The sequence below is a fragment of the Natrix helvetica genome (genome assembly GCF_964273705.1).
Source record: "Natrix helvetica genome assembly, chromosome: 4".
Taxonomy (NCBI): domain Eukaryota; kingdom Metazoa; phylum Chordata; class Lepidosauria; order Squamata; family Natricidae; genus Natrix; species Natrix helvetica.
The window spans coordinates 33,043,107-33,057,521 of record NC_138550.1 but is presented as its reverse complement, the minus strand read 5'-3'; the positions used below and the strand labels follow the sequence as shown (position 1 = coordinate 33,057,521).

Sequence of the window (14,415 nt, the reverse complement as noted above, 5' to 3'; positions counted from 1 at the left end):
GACAGCTGCATAAAATGGAGTAACATCAGGTGAAATCAAGATGACCCACTTAACAACTGGCACAATTTACAACCTTAATTCTGGGCTCAATTAATTGTAGTCAAGGGCTACCCATACTTCAATTTTTTAAGGTTTGCTTGTTGAAGAAGTTAGCAAACAATAATTCTGTATAAAAAGTACACAAATATACTATATATTTATTTGCCATTTAAAATATTTTTGGTGGGTTTAAATGGTTACTAAGGTGAAACTATTAGATAAGAAGAAATATTTATTAGATTTATTTGCCACCCATCTGGACTCCATGCTAATAAATTATCTAAAAATTGTTGCCACATTAAAAAAAACACCAGCTAGCTCTAAAGAAACGCTGGTTTTCCAAGCTTTCTCCAAGATGAAAATCTTTTTTTTCAAATAGGCAGCATTTGTTGAAATAAATGTAAACTGGGGAAGGTACCTGCTGATTGACTTTGTAACACAGTAGTAGCTTCTCTTGATCTAAGGCAATTAATTTCACTGCTGTTATAATGAACAGATGATTCTTCGTGGTCTACAGATTTAGTAGGAAAGAATTGCTTCATTCCTTTCCACCAACCTGCAATAAGACATTAAAAAGCAGCAGTTCTCACCAATGACTTATATGATATATTTATGAATCAAGCTATTTAAAACTCCATCTAAGTATTCCGTATAATAAGGGCCTTTCTACGCTAATCTTGCAATTTTGTAATAGCAGGCTTCTACACATATTGTGAAATCATTTAAATCTTACAAAGATGCACAATGGTTATCACTGGGATTCTATGCTCAGTTTAATTCTTTTCCTCCTTTATCAAGGCAGCTATTTATTTATTTGATTTTTATCTCTTTATTATTTTTTAAGAAACTCAAGGCAGTAAGCATACCTAGTACTCCTTCCTCCTCCTATCTTCCTCACAAATATAATCCTGTGAGGTGGTTGCTATAGTTTAAACCAAGGATGTCCAACCTTGGGAACTTTTAACACTTGGGGACTTCCAACTTCCAAAATTCCCCAGCCAACAGAAGAATGGATGGAGAAAGTGATGGGGCTGGAAGAAGTGCAAAATTCAGTATTAATTAAAGAATAGAATTACTCAACTTCTTATTCACCAGCTCAGCAAGTTAGAAAGTATTAGCTATTTCTATAGCAACTATATTAATCAGGGAAATTCAGTCAAGAGTTCATTTTTTTCTGTCTCAAGCACAAGATTCAGAAGCTGTTTCCAAATAGAAACAAAGATGGATATGTTCTGTACTTTATTGCGCTGAAAAAAAGGTTAGCTAAATGTTTTTTTTCCCTTTCTTCTTGTACCAACACCTTTTTCCCCTCTTCTACCCCTCTGCCATTTTCCTATCATGTTTGTTTTAATATGCATTTTATATCATTAAAAGTTTGAAGCCACATGATCCCTGGGCAAGTACCTGCCTTGCTACACCATTCTACCCTGCTTCACGAGGAAAGCAATGTTAGGGGTGGGAAAGAAATGAAAATCGACAATGCCATTTGAAATGTTTTGTAAAGTACTCAAATGCCTGCCCCATTCTAAATATTAACTGAAATAAATCAGAAACACATATTTGAACCATAAAACATTACAACAAAGTTTGCATCTAAAGTTACCTGCACGATCCCAATAAGGTATATCATATGTTCCTTCTGATTTTCTTTTTCTGAAAATGATGCCAAATGAAGAAAACATCTATAATTAGTATTAACTTATTTAGGGTAGATTTAAGACTATTACTGTTTGAAATATGACTTTAAAATACTTGGATGTAATATGAGATGAAGAAGATTGCTTTCTTTGTGTAGTATACTATTAACATAAACAGCAGCAAAGATTTTTATTAAAGTATGGCAATCAACCACTAAATGTATTGTTAAATACAAATCTTTTGTAATCAATTACCATTCATTCATGCCCTTGGTAAATTTCCATCCTTTTCAACAGGAGATGAAGGCAATATAGTTGAAACTTGAAAAAATAGAATATTGTGCAAAAGTTCATTTATTTCAGTAATGCAACTTAAAATGTGAAACTAATATATGAGATAGACCCATTACACGCAAAGCAAGATAGTTCAAGCCATGATTTGTCATAATTGTGATGATTATGGCGTACAGTTCATGAAAACCCCAAATCTCAGAAAATTAGAATATTACATGCAATCAATAAAACAAGGATTGTACATAGAACAATATCGGACCTCATCGCAACTTTTGCATCTCAGAGTATGGAGGAAGAATGAAGAGGCCAATCAAGCACAGTAATCCCACGGTCATTGAACCAGGTTTTGGTGCTTTTGGCTTTTCTCATCAGAAAAGAGGACTTTGGACCACTGAGCAACAAGACTTTGGACCACTGTGCTTCATTAAGATCAAGGTCAACGCAGCCGTCTACCAGGAGATTTTGGAGCACTTCATGTTTCCTTCCGCAGACGAGCTTTATGGGGATGCTGACTTCATTTTCAAGCTGCCCACACTGCCAAAAACACCAAAACCTGGTTCAAGACTGTGGGATTACTGTGCTTGATTGGCCAGCAAACTCGCCTGACCTGAACCCCATAATCTATGGGGCATTGCCAAGAGAAAGATGAGAGACATGAGACCGAACAATGCAGAAGAGCTGAAGGCCGCTATTGAAGCATCCTCGTCTTCCCTAACACCTCAGCAGTGCCACAGGCTGATAGCTTCCATGCCACGCTGCATTGAGGCAATAATTGCTGCAAAAGGGGCCCAAACCAAGTACTGAGGACATATGCATGCTTATACTTTTCAGAGGTCCGATATTGTTCTATGTACAATCCTTGTTTTATTGATTGCATGTAATATTCTAATTTTCTGAGATGGTGGATTTGGGGTTTTCATGAGCTGTATGCCATAATCATCACAATTATGACAAATCACGGCGTGAACTATCTTGCTTTGCATGTAATGAGTCTATCTCACATATTAGTTTCACCTTTTAAGTTGCATTACTGAAATAAATGAACTTTTGCACGATATTCTAATTTTTCGAGTTTCACCTGTACAAAGCAATTTATCACCACAATTGGTCTGAACTCTACAGCTAAGGTAGACTTGAGCCTTGGTGCCTCCAGGCCTAATCTAAATGTTTCCAAAAGTTATTCTTAACTGAAGTTATTTAAGAAAAAAATATATTGCAACAAAAGGATTGTTATTACTGAAAGAGGATTATCTGAATTCATTGTGTGTGTGTGTGTGTGTGTGTTAATGAATCTTTTTAATTTTTCCCATTTCATCTTTAAGTACTGTGCAATCTTTGCAATCTTCCTCTGTTGTGAGCCTGCAGCTCTTCAGATATATTAATCACATAACTGTACCCAAGAATTCTTAAACCTGCAGCCACAATATATCATGAGGACTATCTAGAGATGTGTGCTCTTGAACAGAAAAAATGCAACCTTCTTGATCTGTTTCACCAGCATTCAATAACAGGCATCATAACTTCTACTAGAGTAGTCTAGGTGAAAATAAACCTTAGCAGCATTCTACCCACTCCACTTTTGTTGGCATTGTAGAAGCTTATAGCTTTATGTTCCACCAAATCTCCACAAATTGGCTGTTCCATTATAATTTTTGAGTATGTTGTGCATGCTGGGCAAAGCTGTTATGACACAGTCCTTCTTTAGAAGCACTTATGTAACTTGGTTACCTGTTTCTCCAGTGCCAGGAGCAAACTGAGATCAAGATGAGGGTGGTAAAAACCATGACCAACACGGGTACTAGAACAGCTATCAATGCTACATCTGAAAACCATTAAGATATAGCATATGTTAAGTTCATAAACGCGTTAAAAAAAAAACTTGATACATTCCCTTTTATCTAGGTAAATATTGAAGAGTACCAAAATATGTATTATTAATGCTATGCATTATTTTACTATGCTTAGGTATCAGTACCTTTTGTAACACTCGGTGTTACTGTAGTATTCTTGATCTTAGGAGCAAAAGTTGTTTTACTGGTCTGCAATGGAAAATCTTTGTTGCTCCTGGGCGGTGGAGGCAATGTTGCTCTTGGAGACCGAACTTAAAACCAAAGCAAAATCTTAAATAAATTTTTGGCCTTTTTAAATCCTACTTTACTTACACAAATATCCAGTAAAAATGCATATAGCATCCATAATATTTGGAGATATTTTCTTAGGCGGACATGAAGGTATTATGACTGCTAAGAACTTTTCAGCGTGCAAAATAGTCGACTTCTAATTTAGCTATTTTGTATGCAAAATCTGCATGTCCTGTTGGCTACAGAAATATACCGGTACATTAATTAATCATTTCTAGTGAATGAATTTCAGTGGGTTAAAAATAAAGTGAACCACAAAAAGGCACTATTAATGCTAGGCAATTAATAGTGCTGCAACACTATTTTTTTAGATATCAGTACCTTTGGTTACACTTGGAGTTAACATAGTGTTCTTGACCTCAGGGGTGAAGGTTGTTTTATCAATCTGCAAAGAAAAGTCATTGTTGGAGTTCCGGTTCCGGCGGCAGCGGCGACGGGCAGCTCTTTGCCCGCTCCGGCTCTCCGGTGGGCTTCCCCACTCCTTGGGGGGCACAGGACACCCCTCAGAGGGGTCCTGCCGGAGGGGCGGCATCGCGGGGAGCTCCTGCATCGGCGGCGGCCGGCGGGAGGTCTCTCGCGCGCCCAAGGCACCGGGGAGCTAGATCGGAGGGCGCCTCGCGTTTCTGCGCTTCGCGCCTCGCTAAAGCCGTCGGGAGAATGAAGCAAGTGAAGGAAGCAGCTGCGGTGTGGTGAGGCTGCTTCTCTCTTCATGCCCTATTTTGCACAAAGAACTAGTTAGCTTTCTTTAAATAACTTTCGGAGTATTCTGGAGGCGCGGCTGGAGGGAGGGGGGTTTCCCCCCCCCTTGGATAAGCGGCGAGGAATAATCTTGCTCTCAGCCCCCGGGGAAGGAGGAGGGGGGAGAGCCAACGAATGAAGCCTCACCCAGGTTGGATGATTTTCTTTGCAATTTAATTTCACTATTTACTGAGATTTGAGGACCTTTGGAACTTTTTAAAACTTTGATATGCCTCTGTGCCCAAAACTGGCAGGGCAAGATGGCACACTTCCGTTGTCTTTATGAACTGTGAAACCTGACTCCACCTTTAAAATTCAGGCTTCCGGTCTTTGTCTCCGTGTCTCCCAGAGGAATCTCTTGTGGATTGGTCTTTTTGAACTTTCTAGGGGAAACCTTTCATCTATTGCCAGACTTATTAGAGAGATTCTCTTCTGCCTGGTTCTTCTGCTCCCGGACCTCACCTGGCTACCCTTCTTTTCTAACTGTTTATCTTATATATGGACTGAACTTCTAATGTTATAAAGGATGGCATCCAAAAGACCACCTCCTGGGAAATCTGGCTTTGCCACATCTGCTCCAACATCTGTAACATCCAGTCCAGCCACACAGTCCAAGATAACAGAACTGATGCAACCTAAGACTATAGAGATGGACTTTCAACAAATGCTTCAACAAATTTTACAGGGCCAGGAGGAAATCAAGAAACAGTTAAGGGAAATGAAAGATGAAATTAAAGAAAATCAAGCCCAAATTTATAAGAACTCACAGAGACTGGATCTTGTGGAAGGGGGGGTGGAGGAGGTGAGGGGGGGGGTGGAAGCTGTGCAGAAAGGGAACAAAGATCTTGACATCCAACAGATGAAATTAGAATTTGAGAGAATGTCCTATTATCTTAGATTTCAAAATGTTATAGAAGAAGATGGGGAAAATATAAGGGACATCATGACAAACATTCTGGCTGACTACACACACAAAGAAAAACAACAGATGGGGTGGGATATAGATCTGGTTTATAGAGTGAATTCAGCTTACGCTAGAACACACAATGTACCCAGGGAGGTTCATATTAAATTTCTTAGAAAAAGCACAAGAGATGAAATTCTGGGTGTACAAAGGGGGCAAGCATTGATATATCATGATATGGAGATAACCATTCTGAAGCAGATCCCTAAGAAGATTAGAGAAAAAAGAAAAAATTATTCGCAATTAGCGAATAAATTATACCAGAAAGGGGTGTGGTTTAGATGGTTGATGCCTGAAGGTATGCTGATATTCTGGGAGGAGACAAGAATTAGAATTAATTCACCCATAGAGGCGCAGGCCTTTATGGAAAAAAATAAAACATTCCTAGAGAAACCACCAGATACCACAACGGACACGCAGGACACGGGAGGGGCCAGAGCTCTGCCAGTGGAGGGAGATGGGGCAATAGCAAGAAGACTCAGATCACAAAAATAAACAAGAAAATCATATTATTATAAACTGACCGAAAGTGAAAATGGAATTATATTTGGATTTTATACTGTAATGTTTAATTTGATTGAATTTAATAATAGAACTAATATGCTGACTGTAATCAATTATATACTAATGCATTATATTAAATGTATACTATGGGTATGGAGGGAGGGGGGCCTCACACACTTTGCAACTGCCAAAATTTGTATACCTGTCCATTTACCCTTTTCCCTATAAATCTTGAAAAACCAATAAAATTTTATTATAAAAAAAAAAAAAAAAAAAAAAAAGAAAAGTCATTGTTGCTCCTGGGTGGTGGAGGTAATGATGGTCTTGGAGCCCGAACTTAAATAAAAGCAAAATCTTGAGATGACGTCATTAATTTAAAATGTAACAAGTATCTTTGTTTTATATAATTTACTTTTTCTCAAAATATCTGTTAAGAGTGCCAGCGACTAAATGTGAATAATTCTCACTATTCTCCCAATATGTAAAATATGAATGTCCAGAACCAGTCAGTAACCCAAGGAAAAAGAAACAAGTAATTTAGCACATTAGCATAATGGAACATGGGACTTACCGTAACAGCTCCTTCCCCTCTTTTGAATATGTAAAATCACTATTTTAATGCTCACTGGGAAACAAGCAGCTTTCACCCAGTTTTAGTAGATAAGCAGAATGCTCCAGCAAAAAAGGAGACAAGAAATCAAACTCCTAACATTTAAGATATTTTCTATCGATAATAGAAGTTGAAATACTCTCTCTGACATAGAAAAAAGGAGAGGGGGCTCTGGATCAGAGGAAACATGGGGGGTGGGAGAGGAGACCCCTCCAGGACTGTCTTCCAGATTCAGTTGTAGAAATCCAGGTGAATAACCATTCCTCAAATATCGATTGATTGATTGAGTTTAAATGGTTGCTCATCTCGTAAAATGTGAGATAACCCTGGTCCTGATCTTGCCAGAAATCCAAAGCACACCCAATGTTGATCTGTTTTATACCTTGGTCTGAATCCCAACTGAAAGGGATCCAGATAATTTGCTTAATTCAAGGTCCTCTGAGGCTGCTGTGGAGCACCTTCATGATGATCTTCCCCCAAAGGGGACATTAAATACTAGACAAAAAATGCCAGTATAGGAAATCCAGCGATACAGAAGCAAGATGGCTTCTTGAGGAAAATCAAGGCTTGTTGACTAATCTCAACAAGCATTTCTTGCTCCTCCCACAGTCCTTAGGTCAGGACTGAGTACTTGAACCAATAAGAAAAAAAAAAAGCTTCAGTATGTTAGGGGCTGAACTAGCTACTCTTTTTTCTAACAAAAGTAAGTAGACCAGCAAAGACCAGAACACTGCAACTAGGTAACATGGTTCAGAACTGTATGGTAGTTGTGAGGGTTAAAATTATGTTCCTACCTACTGAATGAAGGACAGTAACAAGGTTCTCCTCCTTTTCTTCCATTAGAAAATTGTACATTTTATAAGGAATGTATCAAATGCCACTTTACTTACCAATATTAAATTGACATCCCAGCAATTCTACTTTCATTGCAAGTTTTTGGTGCCATTTCAAAGGGTTTATTCTAACAAAGCGAGCAATAATCGGTGGAATGAAATTATTGCGAACTTCCTGATAATAGCCTGTGTTGCCTTGAAATACCTAGGGAAAAAAGATCATATAATATGTAGTACAAGATTTGCCATGTGGTTCCATTTTCTTTTTTTAAAGTGTTTCATTTTCAAATTCAAAAGAAAATTATGATTATCTCTTATGATTTCATAGCAGGCATTTAGTTCTCAAAGCACTGATGAAATATTCATTAATGCAAATTCAATGAAGCAATCATTAAAAACCGGTAATGTTTAAAGTGCTTATTTTTATATTATGCAAGCTAAAAGGTTGCAAGAGATACTAGACAGGATTATTATATAAACATCATGCACATGTTCTCAAGATTCAAGGCTGAGAAAAAGACAACAAAAAGTTGATTATCAGAGCAAGAGATACAGGGTTTAAAACCTCAAGGCGAATATAAATATGATTAGATTTGATCATGGTTTATCATTGTTTAATAACAGCAGCTTTCACAGCTCCGATAAAGCAACTCATCTGAGCCCTGTTCTTGAATGTCCTGCTGTTAAACTCACAGATTCTGTGTTCAAATGTACAGAAAAATTAACTGCCACACCTAATATGGTCACACTGCATCAGAAACCCATAATAGGTACCATTATTTAAGTAACATCATCTGACTCAGACCTGATTAATTCTTGAAGGTCTAGAAATGCTCTGTATTGCAAATTTTTAAAAAAAAAATCCTTGAAAAAGGCAATGGCAAACCACTTCCATTCTGTAGCTAAAAAAAACTGTATAGAGTTGTCCATGAAGTCATCAAGAATCAAGCTCAGCTCAGATTTCTCTTTTTACTATTCTTCAACTAACTTATATCTTAGAAATTGCTAGATAATCTCAGACAAACAAATTTAAACATTATTACTGTGAAAGTTACAATGATTACTTACCATTATCAAGTTTAATGTAGCAAAGTTTAAATATACCCCCTTCTTCCTCTTTTTTTAGAGCTACCAAGTCCAGAAGAGGGCAGTCAAAAGTTAGAATTAGCATCAGCATCAGATTTTTTTTTCTGACCTCATTTGGCGTTCAATACTCCATGAAATATTATCAAGTCAAAAATTAAGATTTCCAACAAAACTCATTAACAGCTCTCATTTTCATAACACAGATTTAGATAACGTTTGGCCACTCAGGTTAGCTTTGTTAGCATGGCCAGTATAACAGACATTGTTAAGCAATATGCAACTCTTGTCAATAGACAATTGCTCTGTGGAGATATGAAAGTTATGACAAAAGTGTCATCCACTCCGAAGGTTTTCTGGAATAAGGATGTCCATGTGCAAAATCTATGTTGGCTGAATTTGCCACTAAAATAATGTAGAGGGAAAGAAACAGATTTTGTCAACTCTTTCCACTAAAGCATTTTATCGATGAAGAATAAGGCAGAGATGAAGAAACCCACTAAACCTTCATAAATTCTTCAAAAGAGGCGATTCAGATCCCTTTGAGAATATACACAGAGCCTGCCTTTTATCATTAAACCAGCTGCATCTTTTGCATGTTTGTGCAGCTGCCTCATAAGGTGTTCCACATGTGCCAAATGCAGACATTTTGCTTCTTTTAAAAGGATTTCACCAAGTCTAAATATTACTACATCTCTAACTAATATTCTTTGATATTGAATCATCCAATTCCAAAAGATTTTGAAATCCTATCCAGCCATAATTCTCCTACTATGTCTGCCTTTTGAATTGCAGGGTGTGATTCCTGTGGGTAATCTTCCATCAATCTAAGATGAAGTGCATTGAATATAAAATACTTTTTTTAAATTTTTCTATACGAGTACCTTGACACACGGACAAAGGATTAGTACCACTATGCTTCAAATGAAACAAAATGTGTTCAATTTCAGAATTTACAAATAAGTTTCCAATAACTATATTTCAAGCTCTCTATGGTCAACGAATATAAGTAACTATCATTTCAAAAACACACAACGATTTCCTGTGATATATTAATCTCACCTTATCTCTCTCAACACCAGGTTCTCTGTATACTGTCCACTTCTGTCCTTCGTTGCTATACAGAATCCTATAAGCAGAGACATAATAATGGTACTCTGCTAAGGTGCTGCCAGTTGTAATGATACCTGTGAATCAGAAGGTCTCCTTTATAATAAACAAATATAAAATATAAATGTGTATGTATTGTGTGTGTGTGTTTAGAGACAGACAGACAGACTGACTGACTGCTGACTGACTGACTCTTCTGGTCATTCTAAGCATATCGTCTATACAGTAGAAAAAAATTTCTTGCTCCTAATTCATAAGTCATATGATACTGTAAAGCAGCCTCAGAATAATCTCTGATTAAATCCTTTCAGAGAGTTGTTATCCATGAGCTAGATTCAACTGGATTCAAATTACATTTCAGCAGCAATCAAACTGTTTATGGCTAAAACAGTTGCCCAAATATTATATGGGATACAATTTGGCTCTAGAGAGGCAGCAACTCTTAACTGTAATCCCCGATGGCTGATGGATTTTATGTTTATTATTTTTTAAGGGATGCTACATTCGTATTCCAGGGGGCCAAATGTTTTCATCAAATCATACAATTGTACAAAACGTTTAAATTATTCATGATAATGAATTGCTGCACCAAATTATTTCTCTTTTCCTACTATCAAGGCCAGTCAAAGACCTAAATGATGACATTTATTTTGATTTGGTGATATGGTCAGCTATGTTAAATCTTATAAATAGATAGTGCATCTAGAATTCTCTCTTACTTTCTGTCAAATTCCATTTTTATTTCTTTTATTCATTAAATATGAAACTCAGTCAAGTGAACATTTAAAGATGTATCACAAATATTATTAACTGGCACTGATGGTTGATACGGGTTGCTGCCAGCGTCCTATCGACCAAGTAAATATACAAAGAAGATCTTAACTTTCTCATTTTTGACAACTTTTTCCACTTCGTGTTCCCATGACTTTTATGATACAGGTAAGTCGTATTTTTTACATAATATCCAGTGGACAATGATGATTACTATTATATACTTTATTCATTAAACATGAAACTCAGCTGCCAGCGTCCTAGGTATCAACCAAGTATCTTCTTAAAATATACGATGTTCCTAGTAGCACAGTTTTTTGCAGTTCCACTGGTGTTATTGCAGGAAGCTGCGATTTCTTGAAGTGTTTTGTAAAATCCTTGGACATGGTACCAAGTGCCCCATTGACAAGGATATCACTGTTACACGCTTTATCCATAGCTGTGTAGTTTTGATGGCCAGGTCGCGATATTTTATGATTTTTTTCTAGTTCTTTTTCTCCGACTCTGCCATCTCCTGGTTCAGTGATATCAATAAACTGTACGCTTCGGCCCTCAACAACTGTGATATCTGGCGTGTTGTGTTCCAAATGACAATCCATCTGTATTCGAAAGTCCCACAAGATCTTCACCTTCTCATTTTCCGTAACGTTTTCCACTTTGTTTCCAGGACTTTTTGGATACAGATAGGTTCTATTTTTTACATAATGACTGGATTATTTTAGCAACTCGGTTGTGTCTAGCTTTGTAATCAGTTTGTGCAAATTTTCTGCATTCACTTCTTAAATGTGAAAAAAAATCAACTTTGTTGTTGCAAAGTCGGTAGTTTGGATTGTCAGTGGATTTTTGTATCTTCGCTCTCATGGCATTAGTTTATAGTGCTTGTTCTTGAGCAGCCAGTATTAAACCTTCCATTTCTTTCTCGATGGTTCTCATCTAAAGCCATGTCCATGTCAAGTTGTCATCACATTTTCCTTCAATGTTTTTCAAGTGCTGTCCATGTAAAGCTTTGATTTTCCATCTATTTAATCTGTCATCCAGTTGTTTTTCCTTATATTCTGCCTTTGTTTCTGTTGTTTTTAGAATGTTCTCCATTTTCACACCCTACAGCAATTTTTTTGTACTTTGGTTCACATAATCATTCAATCTTCATTTTTCTTTTTCTACAGTTTGATACATTTGCAATAGTCCCCTTGCCTCCTATTTTTCTTGGCAGGTACAACCAATTGATGTCACTTTGTGGATGTAAAGCATGGTACATATTCAAAGGTTTACACGTTTTCGGGTCCAAGTTTTCCAGTTCAGCCAAAGTTCAGTTGATGATCCAGCTGAGTAGCATATCACTGGAACTGCCCATGTATTAATAGCTATAATTATGTTTCCAGCATTCAGCTTTGATTTTAATATTTTGCGGACCCTCCTGGTGTATTCCTTTTGCATCATCATCATCATCATCATCATCATCATCATCATCATCATTATATACTATACTTTATTCATTAAACATGAAACTCAGTCAACTGAACATTCAAAAATGCATTACAAATACCAGTGACTGGTGCTAATGGTTGATACGGTTTGCTGCCAGCGTCCTAGGTATCAACCAAGTACTTTCTTAAAATATAAGATGTTCTGAGTAGCGCAGTTTTTTGCAGTTCCGCTGGTATTATTGCAGGAAGCTGCAATTTGTTGATGTATCTTGTAAAATTCTTGCATATGGTGCCAAGTGCCCCGATGACAATGGGTATCACTGGGCCAGTTCGCGATATTTCATTTTTTTTTTAGTTCTTTTTCTTTGACTCTGGCATCTCCAGGAACAGCGATATCAATAAACTGTACGCTTCAGCCCTCTACAACCATGATATCTGGCATGTTGGGCTCCAAATGACGATCCGTTTGTATTCGAAAGTCCCACAAGATCTTCACCTTCTCATTTTCGATAACTTTTTCCACTTTATGTTCCCATGACTTTCTGGATACAGGTAAATCATATTTTTTACATAATGACCAATGGATTAATTTAGCAACTCAGTCATGTCTAGCTTTGTAATTAGTTTGTGAGATTTTGCTGCATTCATATATTAAATGTGAAACAGTTTCAATTTTGTTATTGCAAAGTTGGCACTTTGGGTTGTCAGTGGATTTTTGTATCTTCGCTTTCATGGCATTAGTTTGTAGTGCTTGTTCTTGAGCAGCCAGTATTAAACCTTCCGTTTCTTTCTTGATAGTTCCCATCTTAAGTCATGCCCAAGTCAAGCTGTCATCACATTTTCCTTCAATGTTTTTCAAGTGCTGTCCATGCAAAGCTTTCATTTTCCATCTATTTAATCTGTCATCCAGCTGTTTTTCCTTATATTCTGCCTTTGTTTCTGTTGTTTTTATGCTGTTCTCTGTTTTCACAGCCTGCAGAAATTTTTCTGTACTTTGGTTCACATAATCATTCAAACTTCGTTTTTCTTTTTCTACATTTTGATAGATTTGCAATAGCCCCCTGCCCGCTATTTTTCTTGGCAGGTACAATCTGTCGATGTCGCTTCGTGGATGTAAAGCGTGGTACATATTCAAAAGTACTTTGAATTATTGAATAATAATAATAATAATAATAATAATAATAATAATAATAATAATAATAATAATAATAATAATAATAATAATATCTTCCATTAAATAAATATTTTCTACTTACTTACCTGTTATTCGCTGTTCTTTGTTTAGATCTATTTGCAACCATTGATACTCATCATTAGTAAAAGCTGCCCAAGAGTGTCCAGGCCTTTTCAACCTGGCTCTTTCTGGCTTCCAAGTGCTTGGTTGACCTAGCTGCTCAGGCCATTCTAAAAATGAGGATGCATTAATTTGTGAATCGGCAATTACTCCAGATTCCATTCCAAGTGTCCCATAACAACCTAAACACAGACAGAAACAAAAAAAGCAATCAGTAGATTAAAAGAATTTGGCAACTATATTGTATCTACACCTGAATATTCAATATAGAACAAGAGACACATGCAGTGCATGCATAAAGTATTCAGACCTCCCTTCACTTTTGTCAATTTTGTTATGCTCCAGCTGAATTCTACAGTTGTTGATATCTATTTTTGTCTAATCTACACATAGTACCCCAAGTGAAAACACAATTTTAGTAATGTCTGTAAATTTATTAAAATGGAAAAAAATGAATTATCACATTGGCATTAATATTCCAAACCTTTGCAACAACAAATGAAATTTTGCTCTGGTGCCTCCCATTCTTCTTGATCATTGCTGACATGTTTCTACACCTTGGAGTCCACCTCTGGTAAATTAAATTGATTGGACATGATTTGGATAGGCATATGCCTCTCTATAGAAGGCATAACAACTGACAATGCATATTGTAACAGAGCAAAAGCCATGAGGTCAAAGGAACTGCCTGAAGAGCACAGAGACAAGATTATTGCAAGGAACAGATCTGGTAAAGGCTATAATAAAATTTATGCTGCACTGAAGGTTCCTAAGAACACATTGGCTTTCATAATTCATAAATAGAAGAAATTTGGGACAATCAGGACTCTTCCAGGAGCTGATCAAACTGAACCATTGGGGGAGAAGGGCCTTAGTAAGAGAAGTGACTAAAAACCTGATGGTCACTGACAGCTCCAGAGATCCTGCGTGGAGATGTGACAGAGTTTCAGAAGGACAACACAGGAGTGGT

The 14,415-nt window shown here is 36.9% G+C and overlaps 1 protein-coding gene across 2 annotated transcripts in view; it reads right to left on the bottom strand.

Annotated features, from left to right (window-relative positions):
• DCBLD2 (discoidin, CUB and LCCL domain containing 2) overlaps positions 1-14,415 on the bottom strand; it is a 33,878-nt gene that overhangs the window by 3,034 nt on the left and 16,429 nt on the right. The window contains exons 8-16 of one of the 2 annotated variants that reach the window (XM_081952078.1): positions 13,412-13,627; positions 9,906-10,030; positions 7,818-7,965; positions 6,614-6,653; positions 4,433-4,518; positions 3,946-4,071; positions 3,699-3,792; positions 1,643-1,692; positions 458-595 (exon numbers count right to left, since the gene is read on the bottom strand). In XM_081952078.1, the coding sequence (XP_081808204.1) occupies positions 458-595; positions 1,643-1,692; positions 3,699-3,792; positions 3,946-4,071; positions 4,433-4,518; positions 6,614-6,653; positions 7,818-7,965; positions 9,906-10,030; positions 13,412-13,627 (1,023 nt within the window). The remainder of the gene's footprint in view (positions 1-457; positions 596-1,642; positions 1,693-3,698; positions 3,793-3,945; positions 4,072-4,432; positions 4,519-6,613; positions 6,654-7,817; positions 7,966-9,905; positions 10,031-13,411; positions 13,628-14,415) is intronic. The other variant, XM_081952079.1, reaches the window with a different exon arrangement.